General features: G+C 34.4%; 1 protein-coding gene across 6 annotated transcripts in view; it reads right to left on the bottom strand.

The window, feature by feature from the left end:
• LOC131031066 (protein NUCLEAR FUSION DEFECTIVE 4) overlaps positions 1-22,314 on the bottom strand; it is a 140,336-nt gene that overhangs the window by 44,585 nt on the left and 73,437 nt on the right. For all 6 annotated transcript variants that reach the window (XM_057962086.2, XM_057962082.2, XM_057962083.2 and 3 more), the window contains 2 exons: positions 13,399-13,484; positions 3,913-4,016 (listed from right to left, as the gene is read on the bottom strand). In XM_057962086.2, coding sequence (XP_057818069.2) covers positions 3,913-4,016; positions 13,399-13,484 — 190 coding nt within the window. The remainder of the gene's footprint in view (positions 1-3,912; positions 4,017-13,398; positions 13,485-22,314) is intronic.

Genomic DNA, 22,314 nt, shown 5'->3' with positions numbered 1-22,314 from the left:
TTTTTTTTAAAAAAGCTCTTTTTTATGTTAAAGTTGAAACTCAGACTTGGACAATGAGATTGAGTTTTGTTTCTCATTTTAGACCCATAGTGGGAAAGGATTGGAGCTAGGTGCCAGATCGTCAAAGGATTGCAATTCGTGTCTTGAGCCGACCATGCAACATTTTAAGGTGTAAGTGCAATTAAAATATGTTTGAGCACATACTCTCCAAGAAAAGAAACGAGTGCAAAGATCGAATGATCTTTCTTTTGTTCATTATGATATCACAAAAAAATCTTGGGCATAGACTAGTCTCTCATCACTCTAGAGGAGGGTGATCCACAATAACATTGGATCAGCAAGCTTGAGGATCTCATCTTTTGCAAGGAGAACATTGCAGGAGCTGATAAAGAAAATCTAGAGGTAGAGGTAATAGCCATGGAAAAAGATGATAGAGCATGAGCGAACCCCTTGGACGTTGGTGTCACTAATACACAGACAAATATCACAGCCACATCATCATTGAGGACCTATGTAGGATTTGTCATATGAAAATGGATGTTGGGATGAGTGATGTAAGCCTCTAAGCCATAGAATTGTTTTTATATTTGTTTTGATGTCATGGATTTCATAATCCATGAATTTTTTATACATTTGACAATCTATATCTAAGTTGCCAATTCAAGTATGGGTATGGGTATGGGTATAGGAACCAAAACTCGATACGACAATAGGGCAAACAAAATTCCTTGGGTACAAGTATAGGAACATACATACATACATCCATGCATACATGCATGCATTGATACATCCATGGATACATACATTCATTGATACATGCCTATATCCATGCACGCATACATGCATACCTGCATACATACATACATGCATACATACATGCGTCCATACGTACATGCATACATACATGCATCCATACGTACATGCATACATATGCATTTATGCATCCATACATGCATGCACGAATGCATTCATACATACATGGATACATATATACATACATTACATGCATACATACATGCATAAATACATGCACACATACATACATACATGCATTCATGTGTACATACAAAGAAGTGTCTATAAAATTCACCCAAAACTAGAAGGTGTTTGTTTGATTGTAGGCCAACAAGTAGAAGGTGTTTGTCCTCGTGTATGGTAGGTGCATGATGACGATCCTTACTACCTGATTCACAATAGCAAAGAAAACACTTATAGACTACTAGCCAGGACACTTCGGATATCATAGAGAAGTCTTTAAAAATGAGAGAAAATATCATGCATGCACATGGTACAATAATAATGACCACTTTATTGCCAAGCCTAGACACAGTTACAAATAGCCTATAGGTCACATGAAATTCCATGAGATGATTTTGATAATGCTTCTTGTTTTGTTGATTCTTCCTGTAAATATACTTTTTGGGTTCGCTTGGTTATTATGACCACTTGTGATACTACTTTAATGTAGAACAATGGTCACACTAGTTAACAATTCTTAATATAAATAGTGCACTTCAGGTATAATGGTTCTATGTTTTAGTGTACAGTCCATTGTCTAAAGTCAATAGAAAGACAAAAACCTAGAAAGCATTAAGAAATGACAATTTAAATTGGATCCTAGAAGATTAATTTACAAAGATATAAAGAAAGGTTTTATGCTTGGGTATGCCCCCAAGTTTTTCCAAGGTGATGCTCGGGCAATACCCTGGGCGAACCCAGGGGCATACCAATACCAAACTAGCACCTATAAAGGACCAAAACCAGCATTGGAGGCTGAGGCAAGGATATATATAGTCTCTTTCAACTGAAATCCACTTGTATATTCATGTGATAGATATATACTTATGTATATGACCAAAATAGCCTCTCTTTGATTGGTTTAGTGTGTCTTTAAGTTTATTTTTTGAAAGGTGCATGATACAATTTTCAAATCCTTAAAAATATCTATATTTCATGTTTTTTTTTTCAAAATACCAAGTCTTGGCCAAATCTAAGTGTTGAGTCCAAATATAAGTCAAATACCAACTTGTCGAGTTTGAGCTAAGTCAAAGTCTTGTGAGTATGGTTTAAGTAAAGTGCACCTAAATAAAAATTAAAGGTTAGTGAGTGCTGTGTGTTTTATACGGAAAAGCCATCTAAAAGTTCTTCCTAGTGCATTTTTATGATGGCATAGACAGAGGAAAAGTGCACCTTGCTTCTTCCTAAACCAATCGCACCTTTTGGTTTGTTCATACTAATCACTGTTAACATAAACTCCTTGGTAATAGTTCTCCTTAATGATAATTGCTGCATTTAATAGTTTGCTTGCTTTATTTCACTTGCTGCTCCTTATACATTATGATAGCTACTTTAACAAACTTGTCTATGTTTAATGAAGTTGCTTTATCAATTTCTGTCTTGGTAAAGTCACTGCCATAAAGGAAGTCGCTAATACTGTAAGTATTCGGCTATAGAAAATTGCTGCTCGTGTAACTTGCTGTTGTATTGATTGCTCATTTTATTTATCAATAAACAGAAGTAAACTCTAATCGCTGCTTGTCTTTTTTATCATATAAATCATTGACTTTTACCATAGATTTCTGCCTTGTTAAGATCGATGTATGTTATGGATCAGGCCATGTTATATCATCATAAAGTGGTCCGCCACGCATATATGGAATAAATATACTTTATGGATTGCTGTATTATGGATTTCTGTATATTGGAGACTATACTATATCACTGCCTTCAATCACTCAATTCCTTCTTAATAGAGTTCATGTCTTAATTATGTGAGTCATTATTTTACTCTCAATAAAGTCCACTATTAACACAAATCATCTCTTTGATAACTATCTTCATCGTTGTCTTGTTCTTTTATTTAATCGCTTCCTTATGAGATATAATCCTTGTTGCTTATTCATATATTAATTTCTGCTCATAAAATATATTCAAGCATTAATCTGTTTCTTGAGATTCATTGCTGCTCATTATATTTACCAGAATATACAATCACTTCCTCATGCATGTTTATAATTCCACCACTAATGATCACATAAACATTTTGCAAGGACATGTCACTGATCTAGATTCATAATTCTTTCTTGTCATTAATTGTGACTCAAAACCAAGGTGTGGTCACTATTAGCCTTCCATCCATTCTTATGCAACTCTTCATCCTTTCTTCTTTACATACTCAACATTCCTTTTCTTGCCTTGCGATAACATCATTTTCTTGGCATCAATTATGCTTTGATATCAAAGACAACTTCAAACAATCTTGACTAAGCACTTTTAACATTGTCTTCTCACCATTGACATCAATGACAACATACAACAATCTCCTCATTCTTCCTTTGACGTCAATGACAATATTTCCAACAATGCATGCTTCTGCTTTTCCTCCAAACTCATCAGCACTCCATATCTGAATAGAAAATACTCTTGTGATTGAATACTACTATGGCATAAACTGATAGCATGCTCAAGTAGGTCACCATATAATTGAGTTTTTTTCTCCAAGGAAACGCAAAATAGAAAACAAATAAAATATTAAAAAGGAGATACATAAATACTAGCACTTAAGAATTTGACCAAGGCAATCTTCACTGAGCAAACACTTTTTACCACCTCCACACAATGAATTCTTGAAATAACAGTTTTTCCTTCATGATACTGAGTAGCTGCCTTGGATTGAAAAGAGACAAGTTCAATCAAGGTTTAAGGTACAATATAAATTTATATACAAATGGAGTATCTTAAAAGAATATTTTCAGTTCCTTCATAATCATTTTATCTAGAAAGTGCAACAAGGTAGTTAAAAGGGAAAAAGCAAATAAGGAGAAATTGATCAGAACTTCCATAAAAAAAGTAATCATTAATTGTTGTATCTAGCAGGTGCTCACAAATATGCCAATAAAGAGGAGAGATTACCGCCAAATGCCAGAAGTATACAAGATATCGTCATTGTTAGTTGAGTGATGAACAAACATAATGGTCGAGGATACCCACTTGTCATAAGCAAATCAGACAAATACCTGCAAAATGGTCACAGCAGAGACACAAGTGCATATTATGTTATTTAAACAATGAGATGATTTAATTGAATAACCCAAATCTGCCACACAAAAATTTGGTTGTTCAAACAATTTCCCTAGATTATCATCATGTTTCAATCATATTAAGTTTGATAGTTCCTTTCAATTAATGTCCATAGAAGATTATTCAATATTGTAATTATCACTCGATTGTGCATTCTTAAAGAAACAAAGTAAAAAGTTAGAAACCTAGGAATTGATAAGACGTGTCCTTAAACAAAGTCCCAATGCCCTAGTATGATTTTAATTTATGGAAATTTTGTGTCTAGAAAGTGGTCAATAGAGAAAAAGAAATAATCATTAAGTACATTAGCATACCAGAAATATCTATCAAGGGATAAAAAAATTTCAATGTATAAGAAGTCAGACATAGGATTGACCTGAAAAGAAAAAATATCTACTACATGCCCACATTTATAACATGAATTCTTTTCCAAATATGGTGCTCGATGCTGTTCATATCATGTAAAAATAAGAGCTGTTCAAGCAATTCCTTCAAATTATACGTATTTCTTGCTGACATGGGGTTTGAGTAGAGAAGTAGTAATGTATGCAAGCTGCTACACATAAAAGTGTCCATATGGTGTACAAAAAAATCATTGCTTGGGAATATCTCGGCAACTTATATTACTGTCCCACCTAACAGACCTACACTAAATGAAGAAAAAACAATGTGCATGATAAAACTCATTAAGAAATAAATTATATTAATGTTCACATATGACCAAAAGTAGGTCAATGGGACTAGATAATACAGCAGATAACAATAGAAAAGTCTAGAAAGAGAGAACCATTGAAGCAAAATAATAAAAGTAAATAAGACAAAATAAAGCACTATGCGACTAACAAATAGCAATGAAGGGTAAAGAAGAGCCCTGAAAGCATGTGCCAATGAAGACTAGATGTAAACCTGATCAAGTATCTTTAATTTTGTTTCAAGTGGAGGAGTCATCTAAGCCATCATCGTGTTGGTAAAAACTGAAGAGTGAAATTGTGAGAAAATGGTGTGCTTTCTAAGTTAAGAGCATCACATCATATTACTGAGCATTGGCTAAAAATAGAAAGTAAATAGTTTAAAATAGATGGTAGTTACAACTACTTTCAATATTGTCTAAAATAGATGGTAGTTACAACAAACTAAATACAACTACTTATTATAAATGACTATACACATACACTTTATAATAATATTAAACTTGTATTCTAATGCAACCCCTTAATGACTAAACCAAAAGATCTAGAGGTTTAGTTATTAAATTACAATATGGCCTTGAGATGTGCAAAAACAGGAAGAAATACTTGCACAAGCAATCTTATTGACATCAACATATGATATAGATATGCAAAAAGAATATGAAGAACATTCATTGCTGCAGGGTTATCAGTTGGTTTGCCTGTCCTCTAAGCTGATGCAATTAATTTGGTGAATAAGTTCAGCTTCATAATACCACTCGAGCCTCTAAGGCATAACAAGTGAATGATGCAAAGGTAAAGTCTCAACTGGAGATGAACTTTGTATGGACTAAATCTCAGCCAAAATGGGACACCTTCAGTTCTACATTGTTAATACATGAAGGTTGAGACATTGGAGCACCCCATGCACTGAAAGGTACATCTATCAATCATGCCACAATATCAACTTCTTTCTTGACCTCCTTGAAATTTACCAAAGTGTCTACAATGTAGCATGTGAAACAGAATCAACAAGTTTGTACACACCACCTGGCCTAGTGCCTTGAGCAATCACTTTATCCTAGTTTGCATCACAAACAAGACACTCTTCCCATGACATTAAAATAAAATGTTAGTATTTTATATAATCTAGATAATAGAGAGTAATTTTTTGTTCAAACCTGGAACATACCTAAAATTCCATACTAAAAGTCTAAGTTGTCGGTCCCGGTTCGGATTTGGATTTGGGTTCGCAAGTTCGTTCAAATTTTTTGGGGGGTGGGTTCGGGTTCACTTTGGGTTTGTCCATACAAAAATATATATACATGTATGTATTAGAATAATATCTTTCTCTTTGTGTTATTAATGGTCATTTAAGTTGTTTCTAATTTCGCCTCTAGTTAATGATTGTTTCTTTTAGAAACATCATCTTTGTAACTCTATTTAAAGGAGCTTTGTCTCCTTGATTAATTGAACAACATCGATTCTTTGAAATCCATATGCTTTTGCATTTGTATTATGGTATCAGAGCCTTGGTTATTTTCGAAATAATTTTTCAATTAAAAATTCGTCACGAATTTTTAACAGTTTTTTTTGAAAAATTTCTTTGTTTATTCGAAATTGCTACTTTGGCGGTTCATTTTGGCTGCAGCTGCTAGGGTTTTCAGCTATTTAATTGCTATTTTCTGCCCTCTCCTGCATTTCGCGCAACCATGCGATGCGTTTTTTCTCCTGCCTGCAATTTTTTTCTGCCATTTTTGGACGGAAATCTGCATTTTCGATTGGGGTTTTTACCCTTCAGATCAAGTCAAAAAAAATTTCCAATTGTAGATTCTTGGTGAGTTTTTTGAGATCTCAACTAGGTCGTCGTTAGAATTTTTTGGGTGCCTCAATTTTTGAGCCAGCGGATCCAGATTCGGACAGCAGATTTGTTTTGGGTTTTTCGCAAGGATTTCTGGGTTGTCTTCATATTTTTCTAAGTCAGCCGAAATTTTTTTCTTGAAATTCGTGCCCACCGTACTTCATTTTTTGAAGTATGTACCTGCATTTGCCTTTGTTCTACATTGGGATTCAAATATTTTGAATTCCGTGCCAGCGCCTCTTCTCAGTTTTTTCGTTTTTTGTGCATTGGGAAACATGCAAGATGGCGTCATTGACCAACTTGATGTTGGAAGGTAGTCAGGTTTTGTGCACTTAGCATCTTCTCAGTACCTCATTTTTTGTGCCTCGAAAAGCGTGAAGATGGCTTATGGGCATCGATGTTTGTTTCGGTTTTTAATTTTTTTTACCTAAAAAAAAAATTCAGATGGGTTTTAATATTTTTTCCCTTAAAACAATCTGTGGGTTTTAATAATTTTGTCCTAAAAAATTATCTGTGGGTTTTTAAATATTTTTTGTCCCTGTAAAAAAAAATATCATGAGGGTTTATGATTTTTTCCTCAAAAATTGTACTTTGTTGCAATCTGTTTTAGTCGCACTTGGAGTTGTTGTGCGAACATCTGCACTAGTCTCTTGTTTGCAGTCTATTTTCGGGCATCTTGCTCATTTGTAGGGTTTGCCGATTTTTTCCTCAAAATCGTGACAATTGTTCTTGGTGTGTCTCTAGTTACAGGGAGGAACAGTTCTCCAACATTAGGTTGGACGGTTGGTGGCAGACTCATCTCAAGTGGCAAAGTTAGTGGCAGGCTCTTGTCTTTTGTTGCAGCGTGTTTTGAGAAGGGGGCAACCTTCTCTGTTATTTCTCTTAGTAGTTAGAACGATGACCATTAAGGGAGGGTATTAGAATAATATCTTTCTCTTTGTGTTATTAATGGTCATTTAAGTCTTTTCTAATTTCGCCTCTAGTTAATGATTGTTTCTTTTAGAAACATCATCTTTGTAGCTCTATTTAAAGGAGCTTTGTCTACTTGATTAATTGAACAACATCGATTCTTTGAAATCCATATGCTTTTGCATCTGTATTAATATGCAGTAGCAAATAAGTTCATAATGCACCACTATCAACTATGCTAATAGTAAAGTAACATAGCAAAATACACCACCATATATTTTTCATTCACAAATGCACAAATGAGATATGTTTCACCTTTTTGGCCTTTTTAGTGGTCTATTTTAGGGTTGGAGGGTCGAGTTGACCAAAATAGACAAAAAAGAACTTTTAAAAAATAAAAAATGTGAATCAAACGATCAAATACTTCCCGGGTTTTGCCTCTGAAGCAAAATTCTTGGCAAATTCGCCTTGGGTTCTTCACAGCGAACCCACAGGCCAAACGCGAGACCCTGGGCATATTTACATAGGACCACATCCGATCCAGAATTTGTGCAAAACTAGACCACAACCCTGAGAATTTCTAGAAGAATCTGGAAACTTAGCTAAAAGTTTAATGTCACCATTGAATGCAATTAAATTTTAATTGTAAGTGATTTTCTATCCCCAAGTGAAATAGAATCTATGTGATTATCATCAGCAATAAACCTAACATACTAGTCCTTTTGAAATGTGAAGTTTCTAGATGCACCTGAATCAAAGAACCACCAATTGCTTTTAATACTATCTAAAAAAATCATCAATGCATAGTTATACTACTCCTCATGGTATTTTTCAATAGAAAATGCCACATTAAATTCATTCCAATGCTTGTGGGATAGACCAGTCACCATACTATCTTTTCCTACAATCATTTTTTACATGCCCAAATTTCTATCAATTAAAGCACTATATCTTTCTCCATGGTCGTGAAGTGGGAAAACTAAGGTGTGTAACCTTCAAGTGTGCAACAAGTGTACTTTCTAAACTCTCAGAATAAACTTCACTAATCTACTCTTGTTGACATGATTTATGCAACAAGTATGAGCTAACCTTGTCAATGGTCAAAATTTGGCTTTACCAACAAGTTTAGAGATTGCACAAAAGTCTCAAAGGAGAGTGGCAGCTTGTTAATGCTCAAAGCAACCATATTCTTGTCACCTACTAGTTTGCGGACCATGGTGAGTTGATCCCTAAGATCTTTGATTTTTAGATGCTCTATTGTGTGATCTTCTAACCCACAAAATTCAAAGTTGGAAAGAAAGTATTTTTCTTTTGTATGATTCAATGTTGTTTTTACGGTTTCAAAATGATAAAGAGTGTGTTATCATTGCTTGCCATGAGTATACTATCTTTTATGTGTTTTCTAAGCTTTTGTTGAAAAACATGAGAAACTCCAATAATATAGGTTTGGTGTGTTTTATGAACTTCCATCAAAAATAAAAAATGATAATGTTTCAATTTGAAATTAACTGGAAGGGAATTATTTTGTGGGTACATCCTAATTAGTTGGTGAATGGAAAGGCTTGTGCATAGGTGATTGCTAGATGTGTTGTAATGTCCCCTTTTTATTTGACCTTAGAGAATAATTAAATGATTAGTATTAAACTGTCAAAATTAAATAAACTAAAAGATGACTAATTTAAATTATTTAAAAAGGTCATAAAAATGCTAAATTAGTTGCTCTTATTTTCATGATATATTATAAATTTAGCTTTCTAATCAAATCTGATTATCTATACTGCCGCAAGTGTGAATGTGCAAACAAAACCCCTTTTGCATCTTCTGTCTATTTTTATAAACACAAAAAATAAAAGAGAAAACAGGGTGTATGTTACACAATATTCTATTTCATTAGCACCCAGCTCCAAGATTTTTTCCATGCCAAGAAACAACCTTTTAATGTGACCCACGACCTACCCAAAATGTCTCATGCCTAGCAAGACCTTCACACATTTACTAAGTGATCGAAAGCCAATCGCCCAAAAGAGACATAGCAAAAAAATATTAAAATACCTTCATACAACCGTAGTGTCCATTCTTCCTGCAACTTATTCCTCATCTCCTGAAATTTGTCTTTAATTAAGACTTCACAAATTTCCAAATCCAATTGTTGAGACCAAGCAATAAACCTGAATGATTTCTCCTACAACTAGCTAGGGAGAAATCTTTCACCACTGAAACACTAATCTTCTCCAAGAGGGTTTCCATCCTCAAGAAGACTTAGATGAACCAAGTTCAATCTCAAAGAACCACAAGGGTTTCACCAAAGAGAAATAAATAATCTGCATAATGCAAATGAGCTCTCCAAACCCCCCTATATACTTTTTCCCACCAAACTTTTCGGAAGAATCTTTTTAAAATCACTTTTTAATTTTAAAAACTCTTGATTTGCTCCAAAAGGCCCTGTTATTGAAATAATGATAATTTTTGTATGCAAAGTCCCTGTTTTATGCATCCATGAATTAAAACTTTTCATCCTCTTTCCAACGAGATATAACACTAAGATTCTTTTTCAAAATTATTTTGATTAAATTAAGAAGTCTTAGTTAAATAATTAAATTATATCCAATAATAGACCTGAGTTGCGAAAACACTCAAAAATCATCAAAATCAAAATCTGACTGCAATGGAGTGATACCAATGATGAATAATGAAAATCGGGCCCAACTAGGTGACTCACTATAAATAGACGTCCTCTCCAAGAATATTGGAAAACCCACCAAAAGCCAAAACTCACTTTCAAAAGTGGCATCAAAGTCCTCTAGACCATTTGAGCTCATTACCAACATCAAACATCCCCTCTAACAAGGCTGACAGTCACTGAGAAAGCCAGAGCTAACTACAAAGTTGAAGTGACTGAAAATGGGGACATTACAAAGAAGGTTTCTCCGTCCAATAATAACCTACGCTTGCTTTGAATATTCCTCATTAAACAATTATTTTTTTCTTAAAAAATTTTCCTCTTTGGATTTATTTGGTTTAATTTGTTTCTCAATTTTGCCTTGAACAGTTTAATGCTTTAATCTCACCCTACTTATAGGAATAGATTTATGCTCTACTCTCATTCTATTGCCTCAAGTAAATTTATTCCTATCTTATTTCTTCATGTGATGTCCAGCCTCTTTAATTGATTCTCCCCCAACGAAATTAGATTGATTCTCTATCTCCATCTGGTGGATATTTGTGAGGTAATTCCCAAAACACACCTACAACCAAAGCACATCTAAAAATCATATGATACTTTTGTCTTCTCAGTGGTTGTACTTCAGCCTTGACATTCAATATATTCTTAAAAATACAATAACACATATAAGCCACCATTTAATGCTACTTATTCATCTTGTTTACTCAGATCTGCTTGCTTCCACCTAACCGTAGATTTCTATTTTTTATCTTTTTTTGGTATTGGTCTTCTTCACTCACGATGTGCTTCTCAATTACAATCAATCTCTCTTGATAGCTACCAATTACATCAATTTATTCAACAACAACAATCAAAACTGCTTTGCTACCACTAAAATAATACAAATTCTAGAAGAAAACGTTTTAGAACAAAATTATTGAGATCTAGAAGAAAATCTTATTTGACTTGCCATGTTACACTGAGTTTCTGGAGCGGGGACGTCAGGGGATGGGGGGACATATTTTGGAGTCCCCAATTTGTTTGGAACATTTTTTGGGACAGCAATGGTGAATAACACATCACCTCCACAGAGCCTATTAAGATGAATTGCATACTACTAATTTGAAAAGGATATCTTGTTCCCACATGTGTATATAGATATAGAGATAATGTATGGTAATAGCCCTAAAGGACCAACATTAAGTTAGTACCTTGGTGATGCATCGATGACTGTAGTAGTTAGGTTTCCGTTTAACTATTCATAGGTGGAGAATGACCCATTAAATCAACATACATATTTCCCTTAAAAAGTGCTAACGGCTTTGTAACCCACCTATGGGTGCTGACAATGTCTTATATTGTTGTTCATTCCCTATAATAATAGAGTAAAAAGAACTTAAGGTAAAAATAGAGTATTAAGAACTTAAGTCTTATAGCTATACAGTCATAAACTATGTTATTTTAAGTCAGATATGAAATTCTAATTAAAGTTTCAATCAGGTTTCTTACATGCAAATACTTGTGAAGTACAAGGTGTAAATGAGGCACAAATAATGGGGTTAAATCTAGTGGGGTGAAAAACAATCTCTATATCTGGTCAGAACACCATTGTTCTCGATATCCTTGTTTTAAGGTTTGGAGCTTAGAAGTGCTAAAGACCTTAACCATGCACCAGTCAATCTGTCATAGAATAAATATCCAAAAATTGATCCATTCCAAGGATTAAAGGGTTGTGATATTGATTAATTGTGTTGGTTGTACGTATGGAATCTCTTAATGAAAGTTTGAAATGGTCATAACATTTTCATTACTTCTGGGGGTGTCAAAGAGGCTCGAGGCATTATTTGTTTGCCAGGTGTTGTGTATCTTGAGTAAGATTGCATGATTGCTAACTCTTTTCTTTTATAAGAAATTTTACTCAAATTTTGATTTGCAGTCCAAGTATGGAAGTCCAATGTAATACACATAGGGATTTAAGATTTTGTACATTGATTCAATCCTTATATTAGGGTTCAACACATATAAGAAATTTTTATACAGATCTTCAATCTAATCCTCTTGATGATGACTTTTATTTTATTTTTTATATTAATAATAGATAATAAAACTTACAAAATATCACAAAATCTGAAAGCACTATATCAGCATATAGCTGTCACATGCCATCAAATCTGAGTTTTAGATCATACTGACTAGAGACATATATGGCATCTTAATTGCTATCTAAAGTCTATTGCAGGTATGTCTGATTAGATACAAATAATACAAAAATAGTGGCACTTGATTGCCACGATTCACATGTCATCACTGAAAACAGATAAGAAACTAATCTTGCTGTGCACTTATATAGAACTATATCTTTATACATTATATCCATATCTGCTGACATGACTCTATAACCAGAAGCAAAGATAAGAGAAATGCTTCATGTTCTCAAGAGTTACGGCTTTCACTGTGGTCATCCATGTCTCTCCACCCAATGGATGGATTAGTAACTGATATTATCTCATTGGAATTCATTGATGATGACTTTTAATCAACTATTTTCTTTCAATACCTACTTTATCGACTCATTTTCTTAAATTTCCTCCACAAAACGAGTCCTCTGTCAATATTAATGATTTCACTCGCAACAATTCATCCTATGATAAGCTTCCATGCAACTACTTGTTTCCGATAAATTCCTTGTCTTCCATTTTTGTTCAATTTTTGCATCTGTGCAAGTTTTGATTCTAACTGATTCTATATATTGATAATTACAACACGATTTTTACTCCAATAAAATTGGATTCCCAAGTTTCACAATCATTTTCATTTCCTACATTTCTAACATAAACCCATCTTGTGTGACTCCTACTTCCTTCACATATCACTTGCTGCATGCCACAAGGACGGGCAAATTGTCATGTTCTCCATATGCAGCTAGAGAAGAGATGCAGACTATGAAAGGAATCTAGCTCATGCAAAAGGAAATGGATAAGATGTCATTTTACCATGTATAGTGAAACCAAGAAATGTAAACAAAAGCTTTAATCATGCATAAGAAGACTGATGAAAGAAGGATTTGTCCCAATTATGTTTTGGAATTACATTATTAAAGGAAAAACAAGGTTTTCATCAATGATCAACAATGCATAAAAGCAACCATCAAGCAAAAGAAAACATGTTTTCATTTCCATTTTGGACATTTTTAAAAGGTCGCCAAAGATAGTAAGTACCCAGATGTTATTCGACCAAAGCAGCTCCCCAAACTAATGATTTGCACAAAAACTCCTACCTCTTTGCTCCTTGCAGCATTTCCAATCTACAATCACCAAGCACAAACTAGCTTAAATAACAACGTTGAACTGATTGCATTAGAACTAATCATTAGGAAAGAAAATGAAACTACATAAACCTAAGGGATTTTTAGGTCACAATAAATAGAAAATATTTACCAATCTAAAATTTTCTTTCCAAATTCTTCATGAAACAGTCAGTAGCAATATAGACAAGAGATTACTAGAATTTTTGATACATTGGAAAATAATTTAGTTCTACAAACATTTTTTTTGGACAAGAAATCTAGATAAAGAATAACTACACAAAATATAAGAGATTCAACCTTTTGATTATAGGATTCATATACAGATATCTTGTCTTCCAATTAATTTTTTATGCTTCCAATGAAGACAAGCCAACTTTTGCAGATCCAAAATATATCTTCACTAGTATCAATTTTAAAATTAATTATTTAACTTTCTTTTCTTTTCTTTGATGAAATCTATCCATCCTAGTAATGGATCACTTGATAGGCCCAAAGCATTCATGATAAAACATTCTTACACAATTTCACCCTAGAAACATATTTGACTCAATGATATACTATGATCATTCCTATTGAATAAGTTATGTTACCACTATTTGTCAAGTAAAACTCTTTCATTGTGATTATAAAAGTTGGCACGATACAACAGTTTACTACTTAACCACATGATTTAAAATTTTAAAGTATTGAAGACAAAGTTGGCACATTATAAGCTAACTCTATTCTCCTAAAAATGCTGAACATCTACCCAACTTTAGGTGAACTATCTAATACAAATAACAATGAACCTGTAGCCCTACAGGATTTTCCTACTTTTACCATGCATCAATTTTTTTCACCATTATGGACAGAAAAGAACAATAGCATAAGTCAAATTCAGTAATTAGGATGATTAAATGAGTACATCATAATATGTTAAAGCTCTCTGATGCTAGAAACATAATATGTTAAAGCTCTAAGATGTAAGAAATTTTCATAATTTCTATCTCAAATATTTTCCAAGTAATAGTAGAAAAATCAATTTATAACCTTGGCGCTGAAATAACCTTACATATCATTTCATAATCTCCAAAAATACTTTTGTTAGTCCTTGTGTGTATCTACCAACCTATGGAGCCTAGTTGCTAAGGGTGCCATATGTTGAGACATGGACCAGCTAGGACTCGAACCTAGGACCCTCCATACGCTGCTGGAGTGCTCTACCAATGAGCTACTGGCCCCTCTTGGACCAGTCCATTGTCGGTCTGGGTGTGCCTTATTTCCAACACCAACACCCCCCCTTAAGCCACACCTCTCGTGTGTTTGGGGCTCCTAGCCTGGACCTGGCTCTGATACCATGTTGAGAAATGGACCAGCTAGGAATCGAACCTAGGACCTTCCATACGCTGCTGGAGTGCTCTACCACTGAGCTACTGGCCCCTCTTGGACCAGTCCATCGTCGGTCTGGGTGTGGCTTATTTCCAACACCAACACCATATTATCCCAGTCAACATATATTTTAAGGTGTAAGCAGAAAAGAGCCTACTTGGGAAGCTCTATCCCTCATTCCCCAAGCCAGCTACCCCTATCTACACTACTATATATAGGGGCAGGGAGGGTGTAACCCATGTATAAGAGTAGGGTAATCCCAACAATTAATAGCTGCTAAGGAGGTTCTCCCCTACTTTTTATGGTAGGTTCTATACTAAAGTTGACAATAAGCTAAGCTACAACTATGGGGGGAACAAATAAAATTCTATATGTAGAATGCCCCTAGTAACTTAAAGGCTATTTGAATGTTTTATTCCCTCTTTTCCATGGATAAAGATTAGGGTTGTTTTAAAGTAGCTTTGAAGGCATTATTTTATTATTATTTTTTCTTTAAGGCTATCTCTATGAGCTTATAGAAAAAGGCTTAGAACATGTAGAATGTAATGAGTGTTGATGCCTGACTTATGCTGCAGAAATTATCATTCCAGAATTGAAGTTATTGTGTTCATGTAGAGTGAAGGATAGGGAATGCAAAGCTTATGCTGTGGAAAACATCCAATTATTATTGTTAAACTTATGTTTGTGATTATGTGAGTTGAGTAACCTTGTTAAGCTATGCATTGATACTTGTTATAAATTAAAGTAATAAATTTGCATATTGCTTTAACAATTTATCTGCAAGTGAAGAACCATGTGATGTTTGTTCATTTAATCATTCATGTTGATGTAGAAAATTGGTCTCTAATTTAGATCTATTGGTGCTTAGGTTTAAATATTTCTTTACAACCAAATATTGGTCTCTACTTTTTAACCACTTGTGCTCATTTGTGCTTGAAGTGTTTATCCTCCTTAATCTCAAAATCTCGCTATAGGGATTGATTTTTGATAGCCTGGTGCTACATTTGGGTTAAAAACATAGTCAATCAAATACTTGCAATTAAATGTCAGGCCCCTAGTATACTCTTGATAGTGTGCATACCTGTAAATTCTGTTAGTAATAGATTTGATTAGATCTCAAGGAGCTTCTCTTTACAATTTCATGAACAGTTTAACCATATTTATTGTTCCATTTTGTGTTGTATGTGTTGTACACATATGAAGAAAAAATTCTATTGTGTCAGATTTCAAGTTGTTTTAAATTCTTAATTGAAAGGGTTGCGGGCTCATCTTGTTTGTTGTGTCTTGTTGTCTTTTTGTCATTTTTTGAATGTTTGCAAAATCATGGAAAGAGGGCTCTTGAAGACTTTCAGATTGATGGAAGGAAGGAGACTTTCAAATCTCCTTCCTAAAGACACACCTCAAAAAAGGTCCATTAGATGAAGTTGATGAACTCAAAAGGCTTTGAATTGTCATTCAGGCACACACCAGGAGCCAAAAAGCACACCTTAGCCAAGACATCAAGATTTCAGATTATTCCTAATCACCACGCTCAGGAGCTACCTCTGAATAAGTGCATCCAACAAATGATCAAACATGCCAATAAAGGGAGAATTCAAAGTCTAAAATAAAAAAATGAACGCCAAGATCAAAAGCACATGCCAAGGTACGAAAGGTGCACCAGAGTGAAGGAATTATATGATAACAATGTAATAGCATTAATGACAGTGACAAAAGCTTGCCTCAACAGATGTGTGCACCTCATTAAAAGGCAAGTATGTGTATGGTAACCATTTTCAAACAAAACATGGATCAAGTTTTGCACAGACACCAATGAGGAGGGTTGCATTTCAGAAGAAGGATTTAAAATGTTTTCATAGTGTTCAAGAACACACCTATCCACACAAAAAATGTTTAGTTCTCACATTGTAATGTCCCCTTTTTGTTATTTTTGTTATTTTCTGAGTTCATAAATTTTCTGAATTTTGACCACCAAACCAAACTGCAACAACAAATAAAATTAAAAACAAACTGCTGGAAACACTTAATCAAACCCTCAAGGCTGATTAAAAACTCATGTCAAATCTGAACCAATTTGTGGCAAACATAATTGTTGGTACAACCCTAGATCACTCAAAATACTCAGATCTGAATCCAATATGAATGTAGAAACCCTCAGAAGACTGAATTATTAATTTGCAACCACTGAAAATGTTTACAAGGCTAGGAACATGTTTGGAAACATACTGTAGATTTGAAAATGATACTCCTACTCACAAAATCTGCCTTGAAATGGTACGGCTGGTTGATCCAGCTGAAATAATGAGATTTGCAGACCTGTACAAATTGGTACTGCTGCAATACGAGAGTTGTACAGCTGCTACAGGATTATGTATGTACTATGACATTTCCCACTGCTGACCTGTTAAAAAATGAGTCTAAAGATGCAAATCGCCCTTCCAAATTGATGATACAGCTCCTCTATTGACTACTGCAGACATGTCCAGTGCCCTAGAATGGCATATATAGCTGCTACAGCTAGTAATTGGTGCTGCACAGTAGATCAATCTGTATGACGGCTGTTAACAGGTCAAAATGATATTTCGATGTATCCAAAAAACCTTCTTTGGCTAGGACTAACTGGAAATTCCAAAATCGCTATCAAGAAAAGATGTATGGATCCCCAAATGCTGCAATATATGGTACAAATTGGCTATATGGTCTCCACAATGGCTGTCACACCTCCAATTACATAAAAATGAAGTGATCAGCAACAATAAATGATTGATAACTCTACAAATCAGAAAAATCACCCTCCAATAATCATGAACAATAATTTCCTTGCAAATTCAAGTCAATAAGACCCTCCAGAAAACAAGAGTGAAAAGGGTTTTCCTCCTTTCGGGTTAGTCCTTGGATGCCAAAATTCCAATGCCAAAGCTCACAATGAAAAATACCAAAATGAAATCCTCATCTAAAATGAAGCCAAGTGCACCCTGTTGACGTGGCTAAAGTTGTATCGCTGCAACTCTATCCGGCCAACGCAGAATAGAATGATCTCGCCGAGTATCCTATCATCTCTTGTATAAGGAAGCCCTAATGCTGTTTGGTTTGATCAAATGGAGACAAAATTAAGGTTCCAAATGTCAGTTCTTGACTGCGGGATAGCTCAACGGTCGGTGTGTTTTGTTGGGAGCACAAGGGACTTACGTTTTGCAACAAGCTGATCTGTTGCGATTCTCGGACTGGGAAATAAAAGCAAAAGAGAAGGGTTCAGGAAACCTAAAACTAACAAGATTGGTATGCGGGTAGACGGATTCAACATAACCAATCCCTTCTTGGCCAGAATAACTCACAACCTTGCAAGAACGGTGCAATCTTCTAGGGGACTTGGAAGATTTTCAAACTGCAAATGCATGGCTAAGCACCCAATTCTGGTGCAGCTCAGATGGACATTTGCAAATGAACTAAACGCAATTAAAGGCTCAAACTAACTGTAATGTTCCCTCCTTGATCATTTTTTTATCCTAAATGAAACAATTACTATTATTAATTAATATATTTATCAATGAATGATTAATTGAAATTATTAACAATTTATTTATTTATTTTTATTTAAATAATTATAATCATATTCTTGAAATATTCAAATAAAAATAAATTAATATTATATTATAAACATAATTTGTATGTAAGTGTTGTTTGTAACTACGTAAAAATGGGTTCAGATTGCCTTAAGGCAACATCCGAACCCATATAGGATTGGGTCCTATCCTAAAGGGGTAACGTGCTCCCAAGTTGAGCCCAGCCCTATACCTCCACGCCACAATAAATAAATTGGCGCCAAAAGAGGGAGGCCGACTTGGATTTAATAAAGGCTAAGGACTCATATAAATAAAGGTTAAATTGCAAATGCAAATACAATTCAGTTATCCATGAAATCAGCGAATTAGCTCTGCAAACAAGAGGTGCGAAATCACCAAAGAAGGTTGTGCGAATTTGTCCAAGGATTGGGCGAACTTATTCAAGAGGATATAGGGCATTTTGGTGCAGTCTTGAAGCATGCAAAAATGGCAGATCTGATATATAAAGATCAAATTCAGAAAAGCAAGCTAAGTATTGTATTTGTGCAATAAGAGTGAATACATAATCTGACTTGTGGGTCTTTAATGCTGGGTTTTTCCTCCTTGGAGGTTTTCCCAGGGTATTTGTGTTTGTCTCTTGGTTCCTTGTTTCATTCTTGAATTTACTTGATTATAGTTTACTAAATTACAAATCTAATTAATAAACTAGGGCATGATTAAATGTTACAAATCTGATTACTGATCTAGGGCACGAATTTAACATGGTATCAGAGATAAGGTTATACTAACCCTCAAATTTCAGTAAGCTCTTACCTTCAGGTTGTTCGTCTTTTATTAAGATAATGACAAGGGTGAAGTTAGAGGGCATCATCGGGTCCTCATCAAGGAGTCATTCTTTAATTCATTAAAGATTGTGGAGATTCGAGTGAAGAATCAAAGAAGGAAGTAACTGATATTTCTCTTTTCAGATTTTCAGATCTCTGGAATGCAAAGTATATACTGTGGAGTTATTACCTTATTCAAACCTTCAGAATTATGTAAAGACCCACTTGTGTATTACACTTTCTATGCTTGTGTGCTCGGTGGAAGATGTAATTCTATGTTTGTGCTAGACGGAACTCTAAAGGTTCAGATTATGTATTCTCTTCTTCCCTAGTTAAGAGGGAGTGTTGTTTGTAACTAGGTAAAAATGGGTTCGGATTGCCTTAAGGCAACATCCGAACCCATATAAGACTGGGTCCTATCCTAAAGGGGTAACATGCCCCCAAGTTGAGCCCAGCCCTATACCTCCACGCCACAATAAATAAATTGGCGCCAAAAGAGGGAGGCCGACTTGGATTTAATAAAGGCTAAGGACTCATATAAATAAAGGTTAAATTGCAATTGCAAATGCAATTTAGTTATCCATGAAATCAACGAATTAGCTCTGCAAACAAGAGGTGTGAAATCACCAAAGAAGGTTGTGCGAATTTGTCCAAGGATTGGGCGAACTTATTCAAGAGGATATAGGGCATTTTGGTGGAGTCTTGAAGCATGCAAAAATGGCAGATCTGATATATAAAGATCAAATTCAGAAAAGCAAGCTAAGTATTGTATTTGTACAATAAGAGTGAATACATAATCTGACCTGTGGGTCTTTAATGCTGGGTTTTTCCTCCTTGGAGGTTTTCCCAGGGTATTTGTGTTTGTCTCTTGGTTCCTTGTTTCATTTTTGAATTTACTTGATTATAGTTTACTAAATTACAAATCTGATTAATAAACTAGGGCATGATTAAATGTTACAAATCTGATTACTGATCTAGGGCACGAATTTAACAATAAGTGCTTAACAAAATGAATAATAAAATATGACTGAACTGCACCAATTCCTAAATTGATTTAATAACCCGATTCATAACAAATTGTTACTACCATCAAAGAGGCAAGGGACACGATGGAAAAGGATGAATATTTCTCTTATTAAGAGACATCTTGCTTGGTGGGGATTAAAAGGGATGGGACCCTCCCTTGCAAGATGCACACAAAAGAAAGACAAAAAAAGAGAATACGCCAGAGAAGGATGGAGTGGGGAATAAAAAGAAATAAGAAAGAAAGGGAAAAGAAGGAAAAGAGGATACGGAAATAGTAAGAAAGAGAATAGGAAGGGGAATAGAGAATGGGATAGGAGACCACACTCATACGGGGAATAGAGAGAATACAGCAGGCAAACGCAGCAGTCATATTGACTGTTAAAACATCACGGTATGAATATAGGGACAGTCAATGAATAAGTAGGATGCTATACTATTAAGTCAACACAGTAATAATAATACAGTTAATACTAATAATAAAATCTGATCTTATTAATATTGACAATGCTAGTATAATTAAATATAGTTAATAAGATAAATAATGTTAATACAATTAGTGCCAATACAGTTAACATTATTAATACACTCAATTCTAATGACATTTAATGATACTATTATTATAATGGATCCACATAATAAAGTAATCTAATGTCAACATTGTTAATAAAAAAGGTTATGGTATTAAATATGGTATAATTTTATTAATTATAAATTTGATATTGTTAATGTAAGACAAGTTGGTAAACATTAAATTACTACCAATATGGATGACACACATTGATTAAATGATAATACAAATTAAGGTTTGGTCAGACAAATAACAATATTAGAATATAAATCAGAAAGGACTCCTAAGTTAACAAGATTAAGAAGAATATGTTTGCATATAATGTTTATTGCTATTGTCAGCATTTAAGAAAGTTGGGGGATGGAGTTGTTTCCAAAGAGGGACAGTCTAAATCCAATTAATAGGACGATTCCCAAGATAGGGTAAGAGCTTGGATCCGTAAGCTTTGAGGAGCCTATAGTATTTTGGTCTCAAGCGCTTTGGTAACATGGACATCCTCTTCTTCCTTAGAATTGAATAAGTAACAAGGTTGACACTTGCATTAAGAATTATGGACGATATAATTAATTATCTAGTATGATAGAGTTAATTATCTATTGGGGTAGATGAACAATTTACTTAGTAGTGAATTGATCGATTGAACTATGGAACATCACCGATTCGATCCACGTTAAGATAGACTGGTCTTCTAATCAACTTAGTTTAAGTCATAAGTCTATTGAAATAGCTTAATCATGGTTAAATCAAGCCTAAACCAAGTAGGGGACATTACACAAATCATACACAAGAACATACAATCAGTATATCCTCAATGGTATGAGCCTGAATCCATCAAATACCTGCACACCTAAAAGAAAGATCTATCTAAATTGCTGAAAGAAACCATGCAAACAGAAGAAAACAAAGAAAATAAACACCATATTTCAATGTTCATATATTTGCTTTAGCTGCCGTTACAACAATTTCTGCAGCACCTCTATGCTACTACTAAAATTTAACCTCTACAAAACTCTAACCTATTCTAACCGAAATCTAATAGCCTAACTGCCTAAAAAATCTAACCCTTTACAAGAGAAAGGCCTTTGCCTTTTATACATTTTACAATTCGAACTGGTGGCCAGGATCAACTGCATCCAAGGGTACTGATTTATCCCACAAAATAAGGCTGCCCATACCCACTTAATTCTTAATTATCCCTTCAACCACTATCTCAACTACCTATCACTGTTAGGCATTAATTCGGGTCTATCCGGTGGTTGAACATAACTGACCTGTGTCCCCTTGTTTTAAAATATCTTCAATGGGGCCCTGTTGACGTGTATTTTTTCCCCATCATACACAGAATAAAATACCTAAAGGCATCTTATCCTCTCTTGAATAAAGTCTCTAACTGCTGAAGATTCGCATGAAGGATCAGTTAGGATGACTCCAATGTTCTGGTTAGTAGGGTCTCTACGTGTGGATAAGCACCAACGGTA

Source organism: Cryptomeria japonica, chromosome 5, assembly GCF_030272615.1.
Source record: "Cryptomeria japonica chromosome 5, Sugi_1.0, whole genome shotgun sequence".
Taxonomy (NCBI): domain Eukaryota; kingdom Viridiplantae; phylum Streptophyta; class Pinopsida; order Cupressales; family Cupressaceae; genus Cryptomeria; species Cryptomeria japonica.
The sequence above is the reverse complement of the archived record's forward strand: the minus strand, read 5'-3'. Positions and strand labels throughout refer to the sequence as shown.